Raw genomic sequence first — 27,790 nt, forward strand, 5'->3', positions numbered from 1 at the left:
AAAGCTTTAATTATGCATTATTTGAAAATAAGGTAGACACTTCAAAAGAATTTTCACCAGCCAGCACTACACACAGAGTTTCAGTAAGAGTAATAAAAGAATGCTGGTTTCCTTTCATGAAAATGTAAAGAAAAAAGATACTTCATAAATTTCAGTAATGTAATTATGGAATCTGGTATTTTTAGAGCTGGAAGGGCTTGTCTCCTATTTTACTCTTAAGGAATCTAAGGTCCAAAGCTGCCCAGAGTGGTAGAATCGAAACTAAAATTCTCATTTCCTGACTCAAAATCTAGTGCTCTTTGTTCAAAACTATTTACATCCCAGAGTAAAAAGTCTTAAAACTGAAAAATATACAAAATGAAGGGATGTATATAATGCTGTGGAAACATGAGAATAGAACTTTCTACAGAAGAACATAACATTATCTTTCTTTTCGAATACTGCAAAAGAGCATTCTGACGTAGCCTGACTAAGAAAACAAGATAAGACAGACTTGACCATGCCCATGAGAAATATTCTGGGCACTCCTCCAAGATGATTTATCTCTGAAGACATGCGGATACTGTTTATGGGCCTAATTCAGTGATGACTTAAACTGCAACCAGAAGATCTATAGGAGGAAAGGAGCCACAGCAGTTGTGATTTACCCCCAGGAAGTCAGAGTTTCTGGAAGAATCCAGAGCCAGCTATTCAGAAGCCTTTAAGGTTTCTAGGGGAAAGATGCACAGCGACAAATAAAAATACCGCAGCTGTGATCATCATCTTATAAGAGGCAGGGTTACTTAATGATTAATATTGTCATGATATTTTTTGAAGAATGAGGAATTGTAGCACCTTCTAATGATATTTTTAAGCGTCCTTTATTGCACTCGAGGGTAGGATAGATAATATTTTACTTTTGTATATTTTGAGAATGTTAGGAGAGCATTTAGACCCTCACTACACCTAGTAGGTAAATGACTGAAGGTTGTTTCTCAATAACAGAACCTCCGTTGGATGGCTCCTGAGGTGTTCACCCAGTGCACACGCTACACCATCAAAGCTGACGTCTTCAGCTATGCGCTGTGTCTATGGGAACTTCTGACTGGTGAAATTCCATTCGCTCATCTCAAACCGGGTAAGCCCTGTTGCAATCAAATGAAAATATAAAAGGGCCTACCAGGTCTTCTTTCTGCAGAATTACTTCCTGTAATAATTTGTGGTACATACATGGATATCTTCCCAAAACGGTGCTTTGTTAGTGAGACTAATTTTTGTAGATAACATGCATTATTCTTTCTCTAGTAGGTAAAGGTGAGGAATCTGATCCCAGGGGAATGAACAGATATTTGAGGTTTTACATAGATTTTATTAGCATCCGTGTCTCCAATGTCATCCTGTTTACTTGCTTTGGTCTATCATTAGACTGCAAACTCATTAAGGACTTTGTATACCCAGTGCCCAGCATGCTTGCAAAGTACTTTTACTTTTATTTATGACTATTTTTGAGTCATAAATAAATTGCAAATCAGTTTATTATAAGCTAATAGTGGCTACCTTGTCACGTATAACAGAGGGATAAAGTCAAAGAGATGTTAGGGAAAAACAAATCTTATGAATATGGATATTCACAAGTTAAAAATCAAGATCACAATTATTTGTACTCATGTATAAAGTAAAAGTCACATTTTATGCTCTTTTCAGGGAATTTTTCCCATAATAACTATTTAATTATACTCTGCATAGAGTCTAGCAGAGTGTTTTTCACAAATTATATGCTGTGTACATAGTTATTGAGTACGTGATTATTTAATTGTCTTAATCTTTATATACTCTTCTTACTTTTAAATGATGAGATTTAACACTTATTGATGGTGTGGACATGAGGACACTGTTTTGAACTGAACAGTATTGCCATTTATAGTGTCTTTATATGCTGCAGACTCTACCTCTTAGAATTTGTGTTCTGAAAAGACTGATGACTAAATTCTACATTCATTATAATTCTAGACATACTGTATTATTTCTCATAAGATATCGATACATCTGACTCCCATCATCCCCTATGTCAATCTATTCATCAGGTCTAATTAATTTTACATCCTAAATATATCTTGGATTTAACTACTACTTACCATCATCCACCATCATTCTAGGTTAAGCCACCATTTCTATCATTTAAACTACTATAATAGTCTTTTTAAGCAGAGTTATTGAAATATAACATCTACATTAAAATTTTTCCGTTTAGTTTAATGGTTCAATAAATATTACCAAATGTATACAGTTTAAGAACCACAACTCTAATCAAGATATAAAGTGTTGGTACCTCTTTGGAGTCAGCCCAATTTTCCTATCTCTAGAACCTAACAACTGATCTGATTTCTGTCCTGTAAGGTTTGTCTTTTCCAGAATGTGATTTAAATGGGTTCATGTTTGTCTGAATTCATTCATTTTCATATCTATGTAATATTTCATCATGTTGATGTACCTAAAATTATTTATGATTAAATCAGTTAGCCTCACTTTAGGACTATTACAAATAAAATTTCTGAAATCATTCAGGTCTTATGGTGGGTGGTTTTATCATTCTTGGATAAATACATATGAGGTGATTACAAGATCTTATGGCAATAGTTTTTCCAAGGTATTTGTATCATTGTGGATTCTCATTTGTGGAGAACAAAAATTTTACTTGCTCCACATCCTTGCCAAGACTTTATAATTATCTATCTAGAATAAAAAAATAACCATTTGAAAATTTGTACACTGGCATATTACTATGATGATTTTATACTACTGGTGTTAGTACTCTTTTCATGTCCCTCTTTGCTATTCATACCTATTTCTTTGGTGAAGCATTTGGTCAAGTTGTAGTATTGATATTTAATTGTAAGAGTTCTTAGATTCTAGCTAGAAGTCTTTTATCTGCTCTGTATTTTGAAACTTTTTCTCTATCTATGGCTCTCATTCTCACATTCTTAGTAAATTCTTTTCAAGAGCACAGGTTGTCAAACTTTTACACCAAAGGTTTTGTGTATCGTGTCCAAAATATTTTGCTTCTACCAAAGCACAGAGATTTCTTTCTAGGAATTTTTCTCCTTCTTATAGAAGTCTGTATTGTAGGTTTAGGTTTTGTAAGTCCTATATGTGTTTCTTTTGTTTTGTGGCACAAAGTATGGGATGAGCTTGTTATTCTTTTGTAAATTTATTGGTTTGTATTTTAAAATGAATATTCATTTTTTTACAGCATGATCTGTTGACAAAGTATCCTTTGTATTTAAAATTATTTTGGGTCATTATAAAAAATTAAATTGATCATATATGTGTATATCTATTTCTGGAATCTATTCTCTTGCACTGATATATTTCTCCCCTCAAACCATTATACTAGTAGTTTATAGTTTAGTTGTGAAATCAGGCAGTATGTATCCTCCAACCTGTTCTTTATTAAATTGATTTAGATATTCTAGGATTTTTGTTGTTTCATATAAAATTTATAATGCATAGTTCTAAAATAATAAAAAGGAAAGATCTGCTGGAATTTTGATTGAACTCGATTGACCAATGTTTAAATCATTTAGATCAATTTGGGAAGAATTGACAACCTAAGCACATTGAATCTCCCAATCAATAAACATGATATAGCTCTCCTTTCTTTAGTGAAGGGAGAGATTCTTTCATTTCTATCACCATGGGTTTATAATTTTCAACATATTGCATAAACTCTCTAACTCTACTTATTTTCTGTTTCTCAATGCTACTGTAAATATAATTTAAAAACAAGGTATTGTGCAGTGGTTTTTTGCTAGAATGGAGTTATAATTAATTTTGAATAACAATATAGAACCCTAAAAATTTTCTAAATTAACTTATGAGTTCAAGCAACTTCTGGTACATTACTTGGGATTCCTATATCCATAACTATATTGCCTATAAGTAAAGAAAAAGTGGTTTCTGTTTTTTTCTGTGTGTCTTTTATATCTTTCCCCCCTTCCCTTTCCTTATCATACAGCTAAGGAGTTCCAGCTGGATAGATTGGTGAGATATATGGGTCACCAGATTTCACCTACCCCACCCTGGTTCAAACTGCCATCTTGATCATTTTAACTACTATAATGGCCTTTTGAGGGTTCTCCCATTATCTTATGCACACTGCCTTCTAAGTTCCTATATATCATTGGAGGGATATTTTTTTTTTTAAAGATTTATTTATTTGTGTATACAGAACTGGGGTACAGGCCAGAGGCTTAGGGGCGGCGAGAGGCTTCACCAGAGACAGAGCGGGGAACAGAACAGGTAGATCAATGAAGTACACTGCTGAGGGGAGCAGCAGGCGGGCCAGGAGAGGTCTGCCACGCCATGTGGTCACCTCCGGAGCAGGCGGGGATCGAACTCGTGCAGAAGCGGCTTTAGATTCTCAGTGCTGTGCTTTAACCCGCTGGCCATCAGGGAGGGCCCTGGAGGGATATTTTTAAAATATAAACTTGATTATATCACCATTGCCTAAAATCAATCTGTAGTTTCTCATGTTCTTGAGATTAATTCCCAAAATTCATAATCTGTTCAGCAAGATTGTCAATGTACCTACATTGCTGCTCTTGTTTTTATCATTTCAGTCTCTGCTCCAGCCACTCCAGCTTCCTTTACTTCCTGTGATGTGTTGTATTTCTTCTTCATGATTCTAGGTCCTTTCACAAGCTCAGTTTCCTCAGTAAATGCAGTTAGAGATCACTCCACAAAGGAGACTGTGAAACTCAAATAAGTTGATATTTGTGACTGAGCTTTGTCAGTGGAAAACTCTCTGGAACTGTAAGATGAAAGATAAGGGCAAAGGTCAAGTCTTCCTCTGATTCTATCCTTGAGTACTCATTCTCCAGAAAACCCATATAAAAACCTTCCAAGTCATCTTGACTTTTCTCTGTATTTTTTCCTTCTTTCATCCTACCTTCCTTTCTTTTTCCAAGCCCGCTTTTTAACTATGTCTTAAATCTATCCACTTAGCTGTCTACACTTCCTTGTTTTGCAAGTAAAATACTGCCTCGTATCTGAAGTTCTCTATTCATCTTGTTGGCAGTTTTGTTTACCATCTTTTTTCCAATTGGAAATAGATTTAGCTTTCTAAGAATTCAGGGTTGTCATTGGATTTCCTTTACATAAAGTCCCAGTGGTTTTCCTTTACTCTTAAGAGCAAAACAAAATTACTTAAAGCAAAGCCTCTCATAATTATGTTCCTGCCCGCCTCTTGCCACTTGCAGTCTTGTATCTACATTTCAGCCACAGGGGACTTTTATCATTTCCCGACGATAACATCTTTTTCTCCTACTTCCATGTCTTTGCACATATGAGCCATTTTGTCAGGGACAATCTTCCTCACTTTTCATCATACAAATTTCAATTTACTTTTAGATCTTGGATAAAATATTACTCCTCCCCACAACATCTTTCTTAATTCTTCAATACTGAGTTTAGTGCTATGTCCTCCATGCCCCAATTTATCATTTATCATAGTATTTACTATCATTTATACATACAGTTTTGCAATTTTCTGTACTCTAGTACCTTTCTCTAATTATAAAATAAATCCTTCAAAACTAAAGAATTCACCCTCTCCTAACACCCTGGAGCTATTCTTTAGGAGGGAGGAGATTACAGAATGTAACATTTAAATGTCTTACCTAAGAATGACTTGATTTAAATATTCTACATATTAGTATTTGTAGTACTTCATTAGAAAAAGTTTATGATGGATGCTGAATTTTTAAAAGGCAGTGAACATGTATCAAAAAAAAAAGAGACTGTTAATGTCATTGCAGTGGTCAATCTAGTATATGTTCAATAATAAATTATATGAGGCATCAGATTCAAAATAAGCTACATATTAGCCATTTACAATGAGGAACAAATCCATGACTACAATGTGGGACAGTGTTATCAATTACGTTCTCAATGTTACACACAGCTCATTGTCCCAGATTTAGCAGAATTCTATCTCCTGAGAGAAATATAAAAGTAGAACACAAATATTAGCATTGACTTCCATGCAAGTCATTGGTATGCATTCAGAAGAACTTGAAGTTAGGGCTTCTTCTTCTTCTTCTTCTTCTTTTTTTTTTTTTTTTTTTTGTTGCATAATTTGGGTTAACCGTGTAATGTCAGATTTACAAAGAAATGAAAAAGCCCTCCCATCCAGCATTGCAAGGGTCATAGAATCAATGTTCATAGTGTCAGGGGAAGCCACTGGATGTTTGAAACAAGACATTGTGATAAGAAGGAAATTACCTGCTCTGACCTTGCAGGAGCATAGGCATGCCTTCTTTCACCCTATCAACTAATTTTTGTGTATTTGTCTAGAAATCTACAGATTTTTAAAATTGATAATTCAACATTAGAAAAAATAAAAAACTGTTCAGGTTTACACTCTATGAGCTAGGGACAATTGGTAGGATACTTGTGAAGAATATGAGTCTTATAACCTTATGCAAACTGCTTCACCTAACTAAACTTAATTTTATTTACTTTTAAAGTGGGAATAATCACAGGATCTACCACAAAGGGCTGAAACAGTGCCTGACAATGGTAATAAACATTTAATGGATATTAGCAGTTATAATTACCTTTAAGGCATCATTGAGAGCATCTCTAGCTAGCAACTGTGCTAGAATAAGAGGGAAACAAAGAGAGGCAGGCATTGCAAGTCCTCAGAGTACATAGGCGAAGTGGGTAAGTGCAATCAGCAGATAAGACCCAACAAGAAAGAGTGTTAAGATTCTCCCTGGAGAGGTCTCTGTTCAGACTAATGGTGAGAAAAGAATCTGAGGAAATAATTGCCAGGTAGTTTACCTGTGTCCCATCTTAGAATGATGAGAACTGGTTAAATAGGTACAGCAGGGATGTAGAGAAATGTCCCAGCACAAAGCAAGATGTGGAGGCATGGTACAGAGACCCATATAACTCACACTCAGTAGGGATGAATCAGAGAATACAAGGGAACCAGTCACAAGGCATTTGCTGTAAATGCGAAACTACAGCCAGATGGTAAAGGGCCCTGTGTGCCGACCATGGAAGTCACTGCAGGATTTTAAGCAGGGCAATAAAACAGCTGTATTATTAATTTAGAATGTCCTCTCTTAACAAAGCAAAGGCTTGATGGAGAAGTTTGAAACCAGAGACAGGGAGACCAAGTAGCTTAGAAAAGAATGTGCAAAACCTTAACTATGATAGAGACTTTGGAAGAGAAAGCAGTAGTTGATTTTGAGATATTTCAATAATAGGACTTGCTGATTTGCTCAAATAGGTATGAGGTGGGAGCGGGGAGAGGGGAGTCAAGGATGACTTCCAGGCCTCTGGCTTAACTTGCAGGAGGATGATGGATACAGAAAGAGAGCAGATTTGTGAGAGAAATGATTAGATTAGCAGAAGGAGCCAAGGTGTGAAGCCAAGCAAAGAGAGAAGAACCAGACAAGATGAAAAAGTAGCTGGCATGACCTGGCAAACAAGAGCTGTCCTGGATAGATTTCAAAGAAAGAAACCAACACCTGCTTCCTAAATTTTATTTCTCTCCTGGGCCTGTCTTCTGATATATCATGAAAAACTAAAGGAGAAATCTGGGATGATTTAATCCACCAATATGTATTTTTCCAGTCACGTACCCTTGTAACCAAGTAAGTCAGTTTTGAATATCACTTTCAGAGGCTAGTTTATTTTCCTGTGTGATGTCAGCTGGTTCAAAAGGATATTCCATTCTGTGTCCTGGGATTCTTTAATGTCAGGCTCTAGCAAAGTCTGAGAGGTGACAGCAAATGCAGTACCCCTGCAATTTATTCTAGCCGGTTTGGTGAGACTTGTTTTTGAGGTATTAGTTCAAAGTTGCAAGCAGTAGTTCAGGAGCTAAATATGGCTCACATGTCATTATTAGAAATATTAAAGTACACTTAGCGATGTAGTTATGTCATAGGTCTTACCTTGTAGTCATTTGCATCTTCTACCCCTGCTTAAATAATAAAAGATGTGTTCTTCTCTATACATGAATAAGACCCTAAATACAATAACCTCAAAATGATGTGGATGCTGCTTTGACAAGTAATGGGAAAATAGGAGTAAACTAAATTCCTGAAATCCTATATTTGCTATGCTAATCCTTATCAGTTTATCACTGAGAAGAGTCAAACCAATCAATACACAGATCACTGGAAAGATCAAATCAATCCAATGGCTGGTGGCATTTCTATGAATATAGCTGATATTAACATTCCGATACTTCATTACACCGACAAAGATTGCAATAAGAACAGACAATGGTGCAAATTAATCTATTCTTCTGACAGGCTGTAATGAGAATGGGATGTGGTTTAAAAAATTAAGCCATTCTTAGTACAATCTCAAGATTGCTATCTCATGGTCTCGCTCAGATGCTATATGCTCTGGTGATATATCATTGAAAACCATCAGTTTGACAGAGTATGTCTCAGCTCTTGCTGGAAAAGTAGAAGACATTGGCTTTGTCTCACCACAGCCCTGCCCATTAAAAACAAAGAAGTAGAATCAACTGCAGTTTTTAGAAAACACACACAGTGCAAACTGAAAAAAAAAAAAAACTGGCAATTTTTCCTTAGTCAAAATTACAAATAAAAAACTGGTTTTGACTGCCCTAGTTTTTAAATATATGAATGCTTAGATGTAGTTTTATGAAAGAGAAGAAAGTGACAAGTTACTTTAGAAATTCAGAACCCTTATCAATTTAAGATCAGGATGGAGAGCATCATGGAGAGCACATTCTTTCCATGGTGGCCATATTACATTATCTACTGTGGCTGATGACAAATTTGTAGTAATTCAATACAGTAGTTTACCTGGTGTTCATACACAAGGAAAACCTCAAAAGAACTAAGATTTTTGAATATAGAGGACAGAAAATCTACAATAATGTTTTTGATATCTAGCTCTCTAAAAGGAATCAGTAAGACATAAGTCTGTAGATAATAATTACAGCAACAAAGCTAAAATTTCTTTAAAGTCAACGATGCACCATATACTTTATGTGCATAATCTCTTAATGCTAACAATACCTATTGCTTAGGTGCTGTAAGAATGAAATATATGCTCAGTGTCACATTCTAGAAAGAGTCAAGATTTAAATGTTGACTTCTTGTCACCAAAGCACATGCTTGTCACCATTAACCAGTTTCCTCCCTCCTTCATCTCATATTTAGAGAAGTTAATGCACACAGAGGGAAATTGATTTAATTAGGATCTCCCAAAGAATTAAAAGCAAAGCCAGACTCAAAATTAGGTGTCTAATTTCCTGTTAAAGATATTTCTAAATAGTCCTACTGCTTCAGCTTTTGGAAGCCCCAATGTTTTAAACAAATGACAATATTATCCTTATATAGCTCAGTAATCTACCTTATTATACTGTACTTTAATATTAAACTAAACAGTATATTTATCCTTCAATGTTTATCAATGACTAGGTAGTATGCTTTCCTGAAAACATAATAATAAGCAAACACTTAATTGTCATTAATAGAGAATCTTCATTTCTTTGTACAGTAAATGTTTATTGAGTCTTATGTTCCAGGATTTATATTATTTCTAGTGAAAGCATATTTAAACTGTCTTATTTATTGATTTATTCAGCTCCTATGTATTTAATGCTCTGTGTATATGTATAGTGCTTACTTATTTTTATGAATTACCATTACTGTGTGAGGTAAAGGAAATGATGAAAAAAAAAATTCTGACCTCAAGGATCTTCTGATCTATTTGTAGAGGCAAACATGTAAGTAAGAAATTAAATATAATACATGTTATAGTAATATCAGGTGCTTTGAGTATACAGAATTCTTCTGTACTTATTGACAGTTGATATGATACAGGGAAGGAAAGTAGGAAGGAGTCTTTCCTACCAGGTAAAATAAATTGTATTTCAGAATTTATAATTGAGCCATAAAAAAGGGCACTGAAATACCTAGTAATTATTGTCTTTATTAATTATTCATTCATTTACCATAACATAATGGATAAATGAATGCAACTTATCACCTGTTGTATTAATGCCTGTTCTGCACCTAACTAAACTTCTTTGAGAGACAATGCTGACAATATTCTTATCTTTTCTTTATTTGATAGTGTGATGAGCAATCTAGAGCTTGAATCTACAAATTGACACTATGGTTATCTAGATAGGAAAGGCAGATGCACAAAATTATCTGTTAACTTACATTTCATTTGGGACAGAAGAAAACTATGCTCTAAGTTGTACTGCTAAAAAAAAGACTCCACTAGAGACACATGGCTACATAAATTTGTTGATTGAAATAAAATAATCTACTTTCTCACACTAGCCACATTTTAAGTTTTCAATAGCCATCTGCTACCATATTTAAACACGCAGAAAAACAATGTCATCACTGATTAAAATTCCACTGGACAGAGGATAAACTTTACTCAGTTGTTGATAATTATGCCAGAGCAGGTTGAAGAAATAAAGGGGACTCAATAGGTAGTTATTGATATTTTAAAAGTTAGCTAATTCCCTATTAAAGGCAAAGTTTCATTTGTGAAAGTAGAAATCATCATTTCCATAAATCATTTAGCATATTTTATATAGCAATCAAGGTATAAATTTGATTAATGGGCTGACAGTCTTTTCCTGAATCTGGAACACCAGAAAATTTCCCAGCTGTTAGTGTAGCATGGCCACTTAGGCAAGCCTGACAAGGCAATCTCAAAGGTGACAAATTTCAATTCCATGACCCTTCATGTTGCATTGCCCACTTTCTGGCGGAGGTGCTAATGAGCAGCATCACTGCCAAGAGTGCATAAAGCAAAGGGGAGAAGGAGATGCCAAGGCCTTGCAGAATCTACTTTGAATAATGAAGAATTAAATATCATTCATCTTAAACTGATTTTCCAGACAGAGTGCCAAGAAGCAAACAAGTAACCCTATATACTTGATATCAGTGCCTAGAAGAGTTTCAAAGGGAGACATTTGGCACCTGTGTTTGAGTTTAACTCACTTTATGAATAGTCCCTCCCCACCCATTAGGTTATGTATAATTAGTTTAAATGTGTTCACTACACTGGTTTATGTGCTTATAGTTGCACCAGCTCAATATCCAAATGGTCATAATAAGACAAAGTAAATTTGGAAGACCAATGATCACTAAACATCAGTTTATTTACTTCTTTCTAAAAAGAACATAGTCAATGGAAGCTGTTGGAAAGAACCTAACATGCCTAGCTTTTTTGTGTTTGTGACACAAAAGACACGTTTTCAAGTCTTGTTAAGTTTGCTAATATGTTTTCAGCTGTCTTTTTTTTGTTTGTTTTCTTAGGGTTCACAACTATAGCTCTACCGGTTACTGGCTGGAAATGATTGGCAGATGTAGCAATGCAAATATGTTAAAAGCTTTTTGGAGACATAAGCAGAAATTAAATACCTGGATGTGCCTTCAACCTGGAAACATTGTACAATTAGAATAAGTGTTACAGGAAAATCTTAAAATACCAGAGATGGCTAGAGCATAAAATTAAGGATTTAAATGAAACAACTAATAAATATTTTGGAAAATAATCCTCATTTCATATCAAAGAACTATGTGTGACCATTGACAAAAAGAAGCTGGGTATACTGATCTCTCATGTTATCAGAATATTTTATAAAAAGAGAAGAACCTAATTCTGGTGCAGGTGTAATGCTAACCTTCTCACACACTTGCTATTGAGAGTATGTTAGTGCAAATGTGTAGAAAAAATAGATTATCTTTAGATATCAAAAGTTTTAAATTGATTTTGCCCTTTGACATATCAACTTTACCACTCAAAATAATCATAACTACTTATCTGTGAGATCAGAAACATCATATTGAAGAGATATTTGAATTGTTTTCACACAAATTCAGATAACCTAAAATTGAGGAATGAGTAACTCATATTAAATACAGTCATTAAGTATATAGGGACATCTCATTTTAGTAACATGAGAAATGCTAATATGTAATACATTATACTTTCAATGATATAAAGAATACTTGAGAAATACTCAATTTAAACATTATTCTCCCTGAATGACAAGTTTATTTTTGCAATTCTCTTAACTTTATAATTTTTTTAACTTTATAAATTTCAATAAAGAACAATTGTTTTTTTTACATTTAGCAAAAAAATATAATTCTGAAAACAAAATGTTGATTAAGTTACATAACATACAATTTCACTAGTTTCACTAAATCTACAAACAGCATAGAACTGGAGTAATTTTGGTGGAGAAGTTGTAGTTGTGGGTCATTTCTCAAAAGTCCTTTAAATATAAACATTTGATTGTGACATCACAATTTAGAAGACAACACAACAAGGTGTTGAAACTTTAACCTCACACTGATACAGTACATTCCCCTCCTCCCCCCACCATACACACACACCCCAGGAATAATGTGTGTTTACACGAAGCATTTTCAATGTGAAGTAGCTGAAGAGAGCAGGAGTCTGGAAAAGAGACTGCACCAACTACTAGTTACATTTAAAGTTTTTATAAATTAGAAACTGGTTCTACATGAGTACACATACAAAATGCATTAAAATAGTAATCTACCTTGCATGACTGATAGGAGAATTAAAAGAGTTTGTATATATTTGTCATGTTTCCTGAGGTGGAGAATAGAAGTAACTATAGGTTGGATGTTAAGGGAGTATAGAAATTATTAGTTGCTGGGCCTCCCTGATGGTGCCAGGGGTTAAGTCTCAGTGCTATGAAGATATCAGCATCCACTGCAGCAGGAGTGGATCCCCAGCCAAGGAGCTGACCCATATGGCATAGCAGACCCCCTCCTGTCTATTTTAGTCAAACTGACTGTTCTGTTCCCCACTCTACTCTGTCTCTGGTGAGTCCCCACACCTACTGCACTTCTGATCCACACCACAGTTCTTGTATGCCTAAATAAATTCATCTTCAAAAAGAAAATTACTAGTTGCTAAACAGGAAATATTCAGCAATAAGTAATCTATAACGAAGTTTCAAGAACCACATCACGCTGATTGGGGGATTTTAGGTGAGTAATACTCAGAAATCCAAGCAGAAAGGGAACACTAGAGAGTTCAATTAGTGGTATGAGATGAAATGATAGATTTGAAGTACCTAACAGAATTTAGCAAATGTTAGGTACTTTATAAAGTATTAAAAATTAAAAACACAACATTCTCATAACCAGTAATGAGGATTTAAGTTGTAAAATAAATTTGCCCAAGCAATATATGTGCTTTCAGAAATGCAAAGGTCAGTGGGACCTTTGGCTATGGGAAGTTTGAGGTTTTTAGCCACTTTAGCTGGATTAATAATGTTGTTTGATTCAATCTGTCTCCTGTTTCCTATAACATCAAGTACACACCCTACACTTTACACATACTAAGCTACTTGTTGTTTGTTCTTTTGCTCCTTTATAAATTCACTTTGCTCACTGTTGTTGAGTCAACAACCTAATGAATAAATTATGAATTTTTAGTATTAAGTGAACCACTAGTATGTTGAAGCATTAAAATATAGTGACCACGTTGAGTGCTGATTTTGCAGATTGATTTTTTTGATGTCTTTTTGTTGTCTGTCCATTGTTTCTTTAAATATGTGAATTTTGGACCCTCCCTGGTGGCGCAACAGGTTAAAGCTCAGTGCTCTGAAGCTATTCACGGCCACTGCAGAACGAGTTCAAGTCCCATTCAGGGAAGCGACCAAAATGATGCAGCAGACCTAACCCACCCGCTGCTGCCCTCAGGAGTGTATTTCAGTCAGTCTGCCTATTCTGCTCCCCATTTCCTCTCTGGTGATTCCAATCATGCTTGCACCTCTGGCCTGTACTCCAGTCCTTATGCATAAATAACTCAATCTTCAAAAATAAATGTGAATTTTGAATCTGACGTGATCCCTTGTTTGCAGCGGCAGCCGCGGCAGACATGGCTTACCATCACATCCGACCTCCCATTGGCTATTCCATTCCCAAACCCATATCATCACTGCTGATGCGAGGGTGGAACGCATGTCCCGAAGTGAGTAATTTTTTTATTTCCTCTTAGAAAATGTGTTATGGTCAAAATCTGTCATAAATAGTGTAACTCCAAAGTCTACTTTCAGGGTGTATTTTAAGACTGTCAAGGCGAGAAGACTGATTTGCCTTCTGCTCTTTTAGACTCTAATTGCCTCCAGAATCTCATATTTCTTTACTGCGCTGCTCTCTGATTTTGAAATGTTTCTCACAACTGATTAGTAAAAGAGAGACCAGGGTATGACAGATGACTCAGAGTCTCATCTCAGCTGCAATTTTATTAACTACGCTTGAACCACACTTAGTCATTTTCTGAAGAAAGAAGTTTGGCACAAGATAGATTTATATGGGCTTTTCACCATCAAGGGGCTGCAGCCTGCACCCTGAGACAAGCGGTCTTTTTAGTATTACTGCACCAGCTCAAGGAAGAGGCAGAAGACCCGATCCGATTCCTTCTCAAACTTTTGATTAGCTGTGAGCTAAAGTAGGTAAGGGCTTGGCTTTGAGCGCAAATGAAGGCATCTAGATTGTATAACAAATAAATAAATTATAGTGAAAAGAATACTTTTAAATATGATAATAAATCTGAGAGAGTAGATGGTAACAGGCATACAGTCACAAAATGAAATCCCAGAACATCTGTCTGCAGGAACAAATTCTTCTTAGCTGTACCAGACAGATTGTTGTTGATTTTACATATTATTCTCACAGATTGACAAAGGAGGATATTCATAATTTCTCTCCTGACAATATAATTTAGTACAGTGTCTAGGAATTCTCCTGCTCTTGTGTTGTCTCTTGAAATATTTGTATTCTAATGTCAGTTTACATTGACCCTTCTGTTTCTGTTCTGAGTAGAGGGAATTAGTTCACATTGTTCACATTAGAGATCCTCATACATAAAGGGCTAATTGTCCTTATTTGGTCCAGTCCAAACCATCCTTGCCATTGTTACCTGTTTCTTAATATTTTCTTCTGATCCTTCCCAGGTATGTAACTTGTCTTCAGTGAGGAAGTAGATAAAATGAGGTCATTGTTATCTCAGGAAGTATCTCCCAAAGGAGAAATGGAATAATTGCCCAATCCAAATACATGCAAAGAAAAAGCAAGTTTCTCAAAGTCCTTCTAATGGCAAAATCCAGATCACATTGTTAACCAACCCCACGAGTGTGACACAGACTCTTATGAAGAAAACTCATAGATTAATCAGAATAAATTGCCTCTTCTCCTGATCACTCAATCTGACAGATTATAGACTTGTGTAGAATCCAATTATCAATAGAGCCATTTGGAAGTTTTAATCTGGATATAAAATTAAGTCAGTAATCACTTCTAAAAGTCTATTTCTTGCTTGCTTGCTTGTTTTTTTTTAATAGAATGGATGCCACAAGTAACACTTTAGAAAATGAGAAAAGGAGCCAGAATTGAGTCAAATTATGGTATTATTACAGATAAAATAAACAAAAACCTAAGACGTTAAAAATAAAATAGACTTTTCTAAGCAGTGAAATATATCTACATATGGTTCTAGGCTACTGGGATAAGGTTCAGGGAGGAGGATGGGAAGAAAATAGTGTAGGGAACTAAAGTCATTGATTCTCAAAATTTGATCTTGTCAGCCTGACAGACCCTGGCTTGAAATTTGCCATTATGATGTTAGATGCCTCTGTGCGTGACAGGCCTGAGTTATTACATTGCTCAGTTAAGGTCTCATTATCAGTAGGTTGAGTGGTGAGAAAAATGAGAACAGGCTAGTTTTCATTATTTCCTGTAACAATTATGCTGTGAGTCTCTACTATACGCAGTCCCAGGAAGAGATGCTAAGAATCCAGTGGAGTTGTGTTCTCAGTGGGGTTGAAAAACTTATGGAGATTAACTGAAAAAGAAAAAAATGTGTCCTCCCTGATGGAGGGGAGCAAGGGATTGTTCTAGCACTATGAAGCTTTCTACAGCCACTGCAGCACAAGTTCTATCCCTGGCCAGGGAGGTGACCCACTTGGCACAGCAGACTTCCTCTGTCTCGCCCCCTGCTCCCCTCAGCAGTGTATTTCAGTACATCTGCCTGTTCTCCCCACTCTGTCTCTAGTGAATCCTCTCATCTCCAACCCTGTATCTCTGGTCTGTACCCCAGCACCTATATGCATAAATAAATAAATCCTTTTTAAAAGAAAGAAAGAAAGAAAGAAAATATTCATTAATGAGTTTATAGGAACAAGCTGAGGGGGAATAAAATTAGATGAGACTGTCTACTAAAGGAATACTAGCAAATAGAGGACAAAGAGATAGTGTAGATCAGGAAAGGCTTCCTGGAAGAAGTGACACCAGAGCTGAGATCATAAGCATGAGTAGAAGTTTGCCAAGTGAAGGGGACTGGTGAGAGGAACATGTTGTTCAAGCCACGAGAACACATGCAAATTGATTGTGAGTAAAGACACAAAGGGCTGACTTATAGTTATCTAAACAGTATAATCACTTAGGAGTTAAATTTCCACACCAAACATTATTTGAAAAAGTTCATTTTTAGATGTTAAGACTCTAAAAGCATGTACTCCTAATTACTATTTTTGAGGTTATTGACTTCACTACTCTTATCTTTCACTACTATCTTTGATCACTCCTTAAATCTGTAACACATCACTTTCCCCTATGGGTGTCTTAGTCAAGTCCTATAAGGGTAGGGACCTCCCTGCTGGTGCAGTGGGTTAAAACACAGCAGTATGAAGCTATCCACAGCCACTGCACCTCGAGTTCAAATCCCCACCAGGGAAGTGACCCCCATGGCAGGGCAGACCTCCTGTCTTGCCAGTGCTCCCCTCAGTGTAGTTCAGTCACTATGCCTGTTCTTTCCCACACTCTGTGTCTAGTGAACCTCTCACCTGACACGCCTCTGGCCTATACACCAGCTCTTGTGCATATAAATAAATAAAATCTTAAAAAAGAAAAAAAAAGACCTGTAAGGATAAAGCAGTCAAAATCCACAGAAGGAAGGTGAAAACACTCGTCTATTGGAAATGAAAGCCCTAAGAGTAAGAAGGAATCAGATTTTGGAAAGCCTTAAAAACCAGAATAGGGAATTTGGATTCGGACATAGAATTATATGCAATTATATTTTTGTCTGTAAAAGACTGAAGAGGTATGATAAACAGTTTTAATTCAGCTGTTTAATATAAAGGATTTATTCACTTAAGTAATTGCATGTAGGTGGCACTGAATTATCTTGGATTTGCACTGGGATAACTAAGCAGTTGTTTCTTTGTGTTGGGCTACATATTACATGCTCCAGACTACCCTGAAATGTTTGCTTAAACAAAGATTCTTGGGGTTAGTCTAAATCTCTGGAATCAAATCTCAGGAACAGAACCTGGGACTTTACATGTTAACAAGCACCACAGATGATTTGTACCTAATTCAGACAGAGAATGAGAGGGCTGAAAAGGAAGCAAAAAAAAACACTGAAGTCAGAGCATCCAGCTAGGCTGCTATTGCAGTAATCCAGTTGATTACAACACAAAGACTACAATGGTTACCATGGGGACTCAGGAGCAGGGGTAAACCTAAGAACTACTTCAAAGGAAACATAACATCATAGGGAGGTGAAAGCCTGGATTTACAAAACAGGAGAGAAAAATGTCCAAGAGAACTGTTATCACTGCCTTCTGAACTTCAGCTACTGACCAGATACGTGATGGGCTACTTAGGTACCAAACAGATTGTTAGCAGTAAGAGGAGAAGAAAGCAAAGGACTCTGCAATTAGGAAATGCTGTTTAAAAACTAGGAAAAGGAAAAAGAAGATAGTTATTGAGAGAAAGAAAAAGTAACCAGGCCTACAAAACTGGAGGAGCTGTTAATGAATAGGGTAAATATTTTATACAAGATGTTGCTCTTCTCACCAGAAAGCAGCTTCTACAAAATGCAGTGGGAGAAGCGGTCAGACAGGGTGTACAGGAGTTAAAACAGAGGGGAGAGGAGTTGGAGTTAAAAGCAAAAACCACGGTGAATTCAGGGAGAAAAGAGCAAATAAAGAGGTAATAGGTTGGCATAACTTTCAAAATAAGAAAGTGAAGTTGTTGGTGCAAATCTGAGTAAGACAGGATAGGTGGGACATGGATGCATCATTTACACTGCTCTAATCTTGCTCTTTTGTGCCAAATATAGGAAATAAAGATGCAGAGACCTAGGCATACAGAGAGATAGGAGGAGGGAGTTACTCACTTTACAGTCTTTTTAATCTCACTGGGAGAATGTAAAATATTTGAATATTCCATACCATGAAGTTATGCTTTCCACATTACTGGGATATCGATATTAAATTTTTTTTAGTTTAACTATATTTCAAATAATTGTGGCTTTGAGTAAGAAATGTATATTCTGCTACTGTTTTCAAATTGATATTTATAAGCATATGTAATTCCTGAATACACATCAAACAATAATGGCATCATAAACTCAAGAGGTCAGACCTTTGAAAATTGACATGCAGATGGGTTAGTTTTCAGATTTTTAAGTTGATAACAATTGGCAATAAAGCTTATTAAAATTCCTTTTATTCAGAATCCATTGTGTTGATCTTGACATTCCAGTTGTTCTTCTAAAATGATTGAATCTGAGATTGCCACCTAGTGGATTTCTAGAATTTTACAGGTTTTATGGAAATGGTCCACTACCCCAGCACATCCATAATTTTTTTTTCTCTTAAAGAAATAAAAGATTTTTAAAATTTAGATCTAGGATAATCATCACCAGAACAATCACAAATGGTTGAAATATACCAATATGCACATCAGCTAGACTATGATTAACAAGCAAAGTTCAATTTTTACTTTCATACCACAGTTGGAAAAACAGATCAGGCACAAATACACATATAGAATCATCTGTGTAGAAAGCAATACTGTAATATCACTAATTGAGATGTATATGGTAACTTCCATAAAATGAACATCAAGTGTAAATCGACTTAAGTACTTTTTTCTTTTTTAATCTTCCATTTGCCATGGCTTTTTAAAAAACACTTTTTCTTTTCTAGGATGACAAAAACCTAGTCTTTCCATTTTCTAACTCCTTAGAAAAATAAGTTAATTTTATCCAAAATATGTGATTTCATCTTTGATCTTTGCATTATGTTAGATGACATATTTCCATTAATGAATTAATGAGGATCCAAAATAGTGCAGTTGAAATACATGCAAAACCCGGGAGGGGTAGTTGTGTGTTCTATTGGAGAAAGTTAAAACTGAAAATGCTTATTATTTGAGTTAATTTGTTCACTTTTTTTCTGCCACTAAAGATGATGTATTAGCATCCACAGCAGATAGTAGGTAAGGGATAGGCTTTGAGGCACAGTTTTCATTTTCATTTACTCTTTCATTTGCTCATTTTCTGCCTCAAAACTTCTGTCTTTTAGCTCTGATAAGTTGGAAAGTGCTTCATGTGTCACCGTTGTGACAGCACCATCTCCACAATCATGATTATCTCTACCTGCTTGCATAATTTGAATGTTTCTTAAATCTTTTACATTATTAGTTTGAAGATCTATTTCAACACAAGGTAGTCCATTTTTGGTTTCATCGGAACTTGGAGTACTCAAATCCTTAGCTGCAAGAGTTGCAGCAACAGAACTTGAATTATAGAATGCACTTTTTCTGCTTTTTCCATTTTCCCAAGTTTTCTGGTTTTCTTCTGTGATGTCTTTTAAGGTCATCTCTGTGGTCTGAATTAACATGCTAGAATCTGCCTTGCGTTTATCAAGCATTTTTTCCTCTTCTTTTCCTACTATTTTTATCCCTAGTGCTTCAGTGCCATCATCTTTGGGCAGTGCATTTGTGCTGTCAATTCCTTTTTCACTACTGTTGGTTAGATGCCAAGTGGCTTGGGTACAAAAAGTACTGATATTCTTGGAAAGCTCCATTCTATTTTGGTATAGAGTAGGATTTGTCTTCACAAGCATTAGGTTGTCCTTGGATTGTAGCTGGGGAATGAGAGTGGAGTCGTCAATTTCTGTTTTAGGCAGGTTTTTTTCTGCATCACTTCCCTCATCCCTAATGCAACCTTCCACAATTTGGTGCGATATTTTTGGTGGTGTCATTATTATTTTTTCTTTGTTTCCAAGATGGTCATGTCTTGAGTCTTGCTCTACATTTTGTAACATTTGATTTTGATCTGAAGCATATTCCTTGTAGGTATCAGTCTTTTGGACACCTAGAAGTTGTATTTGATTCCCCAGAGACAGAGAAAACTGGTCTATCTCTGTGCTCTTAGATTTCTCCAGTTCAGTGGGTTCTGTTGCTCCTTGATCAGGAACCCGAGTAGAATGGTAGGAAGGTAAAACCTCATCTCTTGCATTTTTCCAAGAACATGGTAAGTCACTAGGAACTTGTGATGAGTGGTCAGTTGCCCCTACTGGCTCAGTGGAGGGTTGAGAGTGTGAGTTCCTGTCAGCAGCTGTGATGGCCACAAGCTCAGGTAATGCTGTGGGGTTTCTATCTGTAATTTGACCTGCAGGATAACCGTTACCTTTCAGAGAGCCCTGACTGACCAGAGGCCAGTCATTAGCACTTAGCAAAAGGGCTTTCTTAGTGTTTTGTTTTAAATGTCGAGTTTGTTTGGGGTGACGTTGGAACTTCAGCCTCTTTGACGTGAGTCGAACATATTTACTACTCTCTGAATGTTGGGGTAAATCTGCAGAGGACTCAAGGTTTATTCTGGCTTCTTTCTCAGAAGCTGTAGATAATGTATTAGGAAGTACTAATGCCTGTTTGTGTTTCTTTGAGAGTTCTGGCAAGGATTTTTCTGGATGGACTCTGGCTCTTTTCAAAGGAAGCAGATTTAATTTTATGTTTAATTTGTGTCCTTTAATTTTCCCTTTGAGCTCAGGTTGGTTAGTTCTCTTCTTTTTCAGGATCTGTGGATAACCATACCCTTTTCCTCCTTTGTATCTCTCCTGAGGGTTGTTACATTTTTTGAGATCCAGTTTGGTCAGGTGTTTACTGTGATTTTTTTGCTGTTTCCCATGTGTTGATGTTTGCTGAGACATCACCAACCTATTTTCTTCTACTGAACCAGGATCATGGAAGTTAACTCTCTTTAGGGCATATGTTCTCTTGATTTTTGTTGGTAAACCCGATAACTCCATGTTGTCCTTCCTCATTAGGAATTTTTCTATTGCACTGTTAATTTGGATTTGCTCATTCTCAGGCTTTGAATATTCTCTATGATTTGGCTTCTTTTCTCTCATATAATCTTGAAATTGATCACAGGGCACATATTTACAGATAAGAGAATTGTTTGGCTGAAAATACCCAGACCTGCTCTGTTTTAATAGTCCACCAGGATCATCATATTTTGATCTATGTTTTGGTCGGATCCTTTCTATATAGTGTTCCTTGAGCTCACAAGGCTTGGATGATGAGCTTATACTAAAATGTCTCTTCCTGTGAGGTTGTAAGCCATTGTCTTCTTTTTCTATTGGAGGCTGCCATGATTCATTTGTTAAATGCTTTTCAAGACTTTCTCTTGCCAAAGCTGAAGCGGATGTTGCATATCTTCTACTAAATGTGTCACTGTTGATATCTGCTGAACAATAAATGTAGGAATTTAGCACTGAGTGGAATTTTATTACCCTCACCAAATAGATGCTTAGAAACCTTATAAAAGGTACAAAAGTGACTCCACTGATTGTGGAAATTATTTAGTAGTATTTCCTGATTTTTTTAAGCAAACCCACAAAGGATATTTGACAGTTTGGTATATTTGCAATGATATTGTTTATAGATGCATTTTAATATTTTGTGATATTGATGTAAAAGTTATAGAATTAGAAATAAAAATTTTCAGTTTGTATCCTTAGATTACTAAATATTGTAATTACAATAAATTAGGATAAATTTCAATTATAAATAATATCTAAATTTTTCAAATTCCTATAGTTTTTCCTTTTTTGCATTCCTTTTCCACTTAGGGCTAAATACTAGGAAAAATATGACACAATAGTAGTATTTGGATTTCAGTCAAAGAATAACCTCAACAACAGAAAAATTTGGTTTATCAAAGACCATATCTATTTTACTTTCTATCATTCTATTCACTTTTCATTAAATATCTGTTAAATGGAGAAGTTTATTAGAATATGGCCTGGTGTTATGCTTCAACAATCTCTGCCTGGTACATGTTAAATAATATTAAGAGGAATAATTACCAATAACTGAGCATATACTATGGCATTGTGCTAAATATTGTCTATTTATTATCTCATTTAATACAAGAAACATGGTCCACTAGAAAAGTTCTATTACAGTGATACTTTTATAGAGAAAGAAACATGTGTAAGGAGGTTGAGTGTTTTTCCACAGTCACATATCAACTAAATTATGTGGGAAAAACTTAGTACTGTTCTGACACTAAACTATTCTTAACTTCAGTGCATCTTAAATTTAAAGGTATATTTTATTGGGCCTCCCTGGTGGCACAGCGGTTAAGTCTCAGCATTATGAAGCTATCTGAAGCTTCTTCAGCAGAGTTTGATCTGATCCAGGCCAGGGAGCTGACCCACATGATGCAGCAGACTTCTCCTTTCTTGCCTTGCTACTCCCTTCAGCAGTGTGTTTCAATCTGCCTGTTCTGCTCCCCACTCTGCCTCTGTTGGATCCTTTCACCCCCTGTACTTCTCACCTATACCCCAGCTCTTGTATACACAATAAAATAATTCTTTTAAAAATATCTTTTAGCTTAAAAATAAAAGTATATCTTATCACTGCATTTTTCTCTTATTTTGTGAAATTTGTGTTATCCAGAGGAAGTATTTTTGCTTAAAGATAGGAATCGGCGAAGTAAGCCTAAGAGTAACATTTCATTCTAATCTAAGTTCTGTCATCAACTTCTGGGTGACTTTGGAGAAGCTACTTAGTCTCTTAGATCTCAGGAAATTAGTCTAGATGGGACTTCATGTGGGTTCCCTTTCTTATGGAGTAAGAACTTGTAGCCTTTCTGAAATACCCAAAGAGTTGTGTAACTCAAAGATGGATGTTAAGAACTATTGAACAAGGTGACCTGTGAAATCCCCTCTACTTCTAAAGTACTATAATTCTATAGTACTATAAAGTACTATAATCCAAGCTAGTGGGCATAATCAAAGTGATAGTGCCTCTTACTGACTTTTATCCTAGAGCAAGTAACATCTTGGTTGTTTTCTCCTCAAACATAGTCTCCAGCTCTAATACAAAACCTAGTATGTAGCAGAATTTCATATTTTAAAAGTAATTGTATTGATATGACATTTAGTGACTTTTGTGTGAAAGATGGATCTGGCTTTTAAATGGTTAAGAGCCCAACATTCTCTTTAACATAGGAATTGCCCACCGAGAAGTCAAGGCATTTGACAAAGCTAAATGAAGCATTTAAGGTATGACCCTATCAAAAGGCTAAGTACTTATTTCTTTATAAAATAAAACCAATCTGATCTGGTTTCTATAGCAGATGTTTCTTGTGTTTCTCGGCCACCCTTTTTTGAGTCAAAAAAATTCACGGGAACTAGTAGACCTAAAGTCTGGGGAATGCAATGGAATAAATTCACATCCTGCCTTATGCCACACATGAAATAACATATCATTTCATTCTTATCCAAATCCATCCTTAAGGCTAGATCCCCATGGTAAGAATTTCTTGGTGCAGCACCTCTGTCATTTATATCCTGAGAGAAACCTTTGCTTGTTGTAAACCATTTCGAATAAGTGACAGGAACCTCTATACCGAGAAGCTGTCAAAGTCTTCACTGCTGAGTCTGAAAACATCACCTTACTATTCTGGAAGAAAAAGGAAGGCATTTAATTCATTGCCTTCACCTAAATATTGACATCGCCCAGGTACAGTGGGTGGATGTCACGGCCAGATTCACTTGGCTCCCAACTTGGGACAATGAATTAAGTCCTGACTTTCCCTGGACTGGGAAGTTATCATCCCTGACAGCTCAGCAAGCAAAGTATGTGTCTTGACATCATTCCTGAAATGAATCACTAGCATTAGAAGGCCCATTCTTCTAACATGTCATGCTCTGGGAAGGTTGCTTACTGCAGAATTGGCATTAGAACTCAAAGGATGCTGAAATGGAAGTCAATACTTAGCCTCCCATAAATCTAAACAGCACTATTGCTATTTAAGATGATCCTTTAAAAAAAAAAAATATTGTTAGGTGTTGGGTCACAGAATTCACTTCCCAACAGGCCTAAGACATATTCCTAAATGTGGGAAATCTCTACCTACATTGAAATATGTCCCCACACCACACACACAGGTTTGTATAAGAATAGACTAGATTTTTATGACATTCCCCTATAGAGGAAATTAAAGGAGGTTGCCTCTTTCAGAGGAAATCAAAAAGTGAGATTTTCTAAAATAGAAACAACTCACCTATTGTTGTTACCTGCTGAGGCAGAGTTTGAGGTTGGCTTTCCCCAGGCTCATGATTCCTTAGCTTTTCAACACTCTCTGGACAAAATCTTGTAAATAAGCCAGCTTTGTTAATAGCTACCTTATTCCCAGGAGGCTCTGAACATCCAGACTGCAACAATTTGCCACCAAGGCAGAAGAAAGTGCTGTCTTTCTTGTGGCCTTTCTCTTTCAGGTTTCTAAATGATCTGTCAAGGGCTGAGGACTCAGAGGCTGGTACTGCTTGATGGGTATTTTCCTGTGAAAGTGGCATTTTCTTTCTGGACCCCACAATGGACATGACCTTTATCTCGTTTTCCTGAGTTAAGTGGCAGTTGCAGTATCCCTGAGTGTGGTAATTTCTTGCCTCATGAGCACACAGGGATTCATCAAAGGTTCTGCAACAGAGGTTTTCTGATGTGTGTTCATTTGCTTTGCCTTGTTGGAGTTTCCTGTTAAATACAACTAGACCTAGGCAAGTAAGAACAACAGCTCCTGTGACAAATAGAGAAACCATCCATTAAAAGGTAACATCATAGGAAGAAACATATAAATCACTACATATGAAATCAACAAATAAAGTTTGTTGATGGCTTCAAAGGTATCAAAGTGTGTGGGAAGCCCATCACTCTGGAAAAATATCAGTCCAGGCTGATTTTATCAATACTGTTGGCTTCCAGTTTGAATCTTTCTCTGGATCAACTAAAAACTGTAAGAAACAACATCATCTGGAATCTCTTTAGAAGGAAAAAAATGGTCTTTTTCATGGACTGAAATTTATTCAAGATAAAATAACTCCTGCATTAAACTATTAATTCCATATTTTCCATTTTTTGTATCATGCTCAATAAAAATAGACCACATTTAGCATACATCCTGGAATTCTCTATAACCTCTTTTCCAAAAAGAAAAATTGATTCTACATGCTATTACCACATTTTAATCATCCCTAAAGATTCACCCTTGTCATTGATTTCCTATTAACATAAAAGGCTAAATTTCTGGGCATTCAAGATTTAGTGCAATCTGGCCATCATCTACCTTCTTAGTCTTATTTTTCATTACTATCCACTTTCAACCACTATGTTTCAAACTTTTTAATTAGTCTTAAATTTACTTCTAAACCCTCCTGTATGAGCTCAGTGATCCTATAATACTTTGCCCTATCTCTGCATATTTGAATTTTAGCTATACATGAAAGTATGTCAGTTTATCTCTAAATTTCCCAACATCTTTACTTTTTTTTAACCATGTTTCAAAGACCGTTCGGTTCTGTGAACTCCCACAATAAAGTGACTGACATCCACTCTCAGACTGCCTGATACTGTCATTTCATGTGCTATATTAGTAAGGTTTATCCTCCGCATAAAACTTTAAAAGGCCGTGTTTCTCAAACTCAAGTGCACAGTCTAATCTCACAATTCCCTACCTCAACAAAGGGCTCCTTTTCAACCACAGTGATCTCCTTTTTGTCGCAGCACTTCAAACAATATGAAATTATTGTGCTTACTTATTCATTTGCTTGTTCACTGTCTGTCTTCTGCTGACAGAATTAAGTACTGAGAGGAAATGAACATTTTCAATGTTGTTTGACATTGTCTCTCCAGTACCCACAACTCTGGCATGTAGGAGGCACTCCAGAAATGTTTGCTGAATATTCTTAAATTAATAGAAGGAAGTATGTTTATGAACTCTAACAATAAAGCACTCTGAGTGGTTGGATCTTACAAAATCCCCACAATGGTGGCCATTAGGAAGCCATAGCTTCAGCGTCGATTCAAGCAGGAGCTCTGAATTCTGAATCCAGCTCAGCATCTAACTTGCAGTATGATTAGGACAAGTAGTTTGCTTAAAGAACTTAGTTCCCTGACTCTGGAAATGAGGAGAATGAGTGAGAAATTAGCAGTGTCCTGGGCTCATTGGCTGACTAGACTATGCCTCATTGCAGACAACTATATTGGAAATATGTATTTTTAACTTGAAAGAAAATGGAAGATATTAGTTGTAGTGATTTTATTTTTTCTATTAAAAATGAAGATGAAGGGCCTCCCTGGTGGTGCAAGGGGTTAAGTCTCAACACTATGAAACAATCAGCAACCACTGCAGCATAAATTCAATCCCTGACCAGCTAACCCACATGGCACAGTAGACCTCTCCTGTCTTACCTTCTGCTCCCCTGACAGTGTGTTTCAGTAGATCTGCCTCTTTTGCTCCCCACTCTGACTCTGATGAATCTTCTCAAATCTCCCCAATCCCACCTACACCTCTGTCTTAGCCCCCAACTCTTGTTTGCAAAAATAAATCTTTTTTGAAAAAAATGAAGATTAACCGTCTTCCAACCTGTATGTAAATTACCAGTTCTTGAGGTTGTATCAATTAAATTTAAATTTATTTAGTGTAGTACATGTTGAAGAAACTATAACATATTGAAATAATTTAGTTTCTATCAGATACAACATTTTTTTTTAAAGTAGTATCTAAAGTTAGAACATTTTTATTGCCAGGTCCTAGAGTTTGTGCTGTTCCAAACAAAGATTTTGATTTTAAAGTGTTAAAAACATGAAAATTTAGAAATACTTCTTATCTCTTTCCAGATTGAGCACTCACCATACAGGCGTTTTTTGACACAACTTCAGCAAGTTTCCTAACCATTCTTTATTTTATCTCCTCTGTCAAATCGGATAATTAATGCCACTCACAGATTAATGAGATAATATGGATGACATGTCCAGTCCAAGGAGGTCCAGTGACCTCACTAGTCCACAATACAATGGCCCTTGTGTTGTTATCATTATGATTGCTATGCTATTGCTTAGGTTTTGTATTGCTCTGGGAGGCCCTAAAAACAAAGATATCAGGGCAAAAAAAGCAAGATGAAAAATTATTGCGACAACTGAAGTACTGGAAACTTGTTAGAGCTTCCTGAAAGCTTTCCTTTTTTTTACCTCTAGGTCACAGGATAGGAAGCACCAAGATGTCGGGCTTTGATGTCAAATAACCACTTACAGGGCTGATCCAGTTACTTAACCAAATTATAAAAGAAAGAACTAAATTTCTTTAACACATGCACCAGCCATTGAAATGAGAATAGGCATATTCTAATTATGGGATAATGTTTCTCCTCTAATTGTGTCTAAATGGCAAGGAACCACTCACTCTCCCACTGCTGGTGCCTGAGCTCTATCTGTATCGCATTACCAGTCAGGTATGGTCACTTTCCATTAGTGCAGAGAGCAAAAGCAGCAAATGAAGCTTGGAGGCACACTGAACGTGCTATTAAGAAGATGGTTGAATTTTCATTGCCATGGGCATTGTTGCTATTTTTAAAAAGTGTTCTAACAGTCTTTCTGAGTTG

At 36.1% G+C, this 27,790-nt stretch overlaps 1 protein-coding gene across 1 annotated transcript in view; it reads left to right on the plus strand.

The window, feature by feature from the left end:
* LOC101621241 (serine/threonine-protein kinase TNNI3K) overlaps positions 1–27,790 on the plus strand; it is a 242,120-nt gene that overhangs the window by 152,432 nt on the left and 61,898 nt on the right. Inside the window, exons 17-18 of the mRNA XM_004679519.1 lie at positions 985–1,117; positions 13,910–14,019. Of these exons, the coding sequence (XP_004679576.1) occupies positions 985–1,117; positions 13,910–14,019 (243 nt within the window). The remainder of the gene's footprint in view (positions 1–984; positions 1,118–13,909; positions 14,020–27,790) is intronic.

This window comes from Condylura cristata, unplaced genomic scaffold, assembly GCF_000260355.1.
Source record: "Condylura cristata isolate star-nosed mole 26May11 unplaced genomic scaffold, ConCri1.0 scaffold00008, whole genome shotgun sequence".
NCBI lineage: Eukaryota > Metazoa > Chordata > Mammalia > Eulipotyphla > Talpidae > Condylura > Condylura cristata.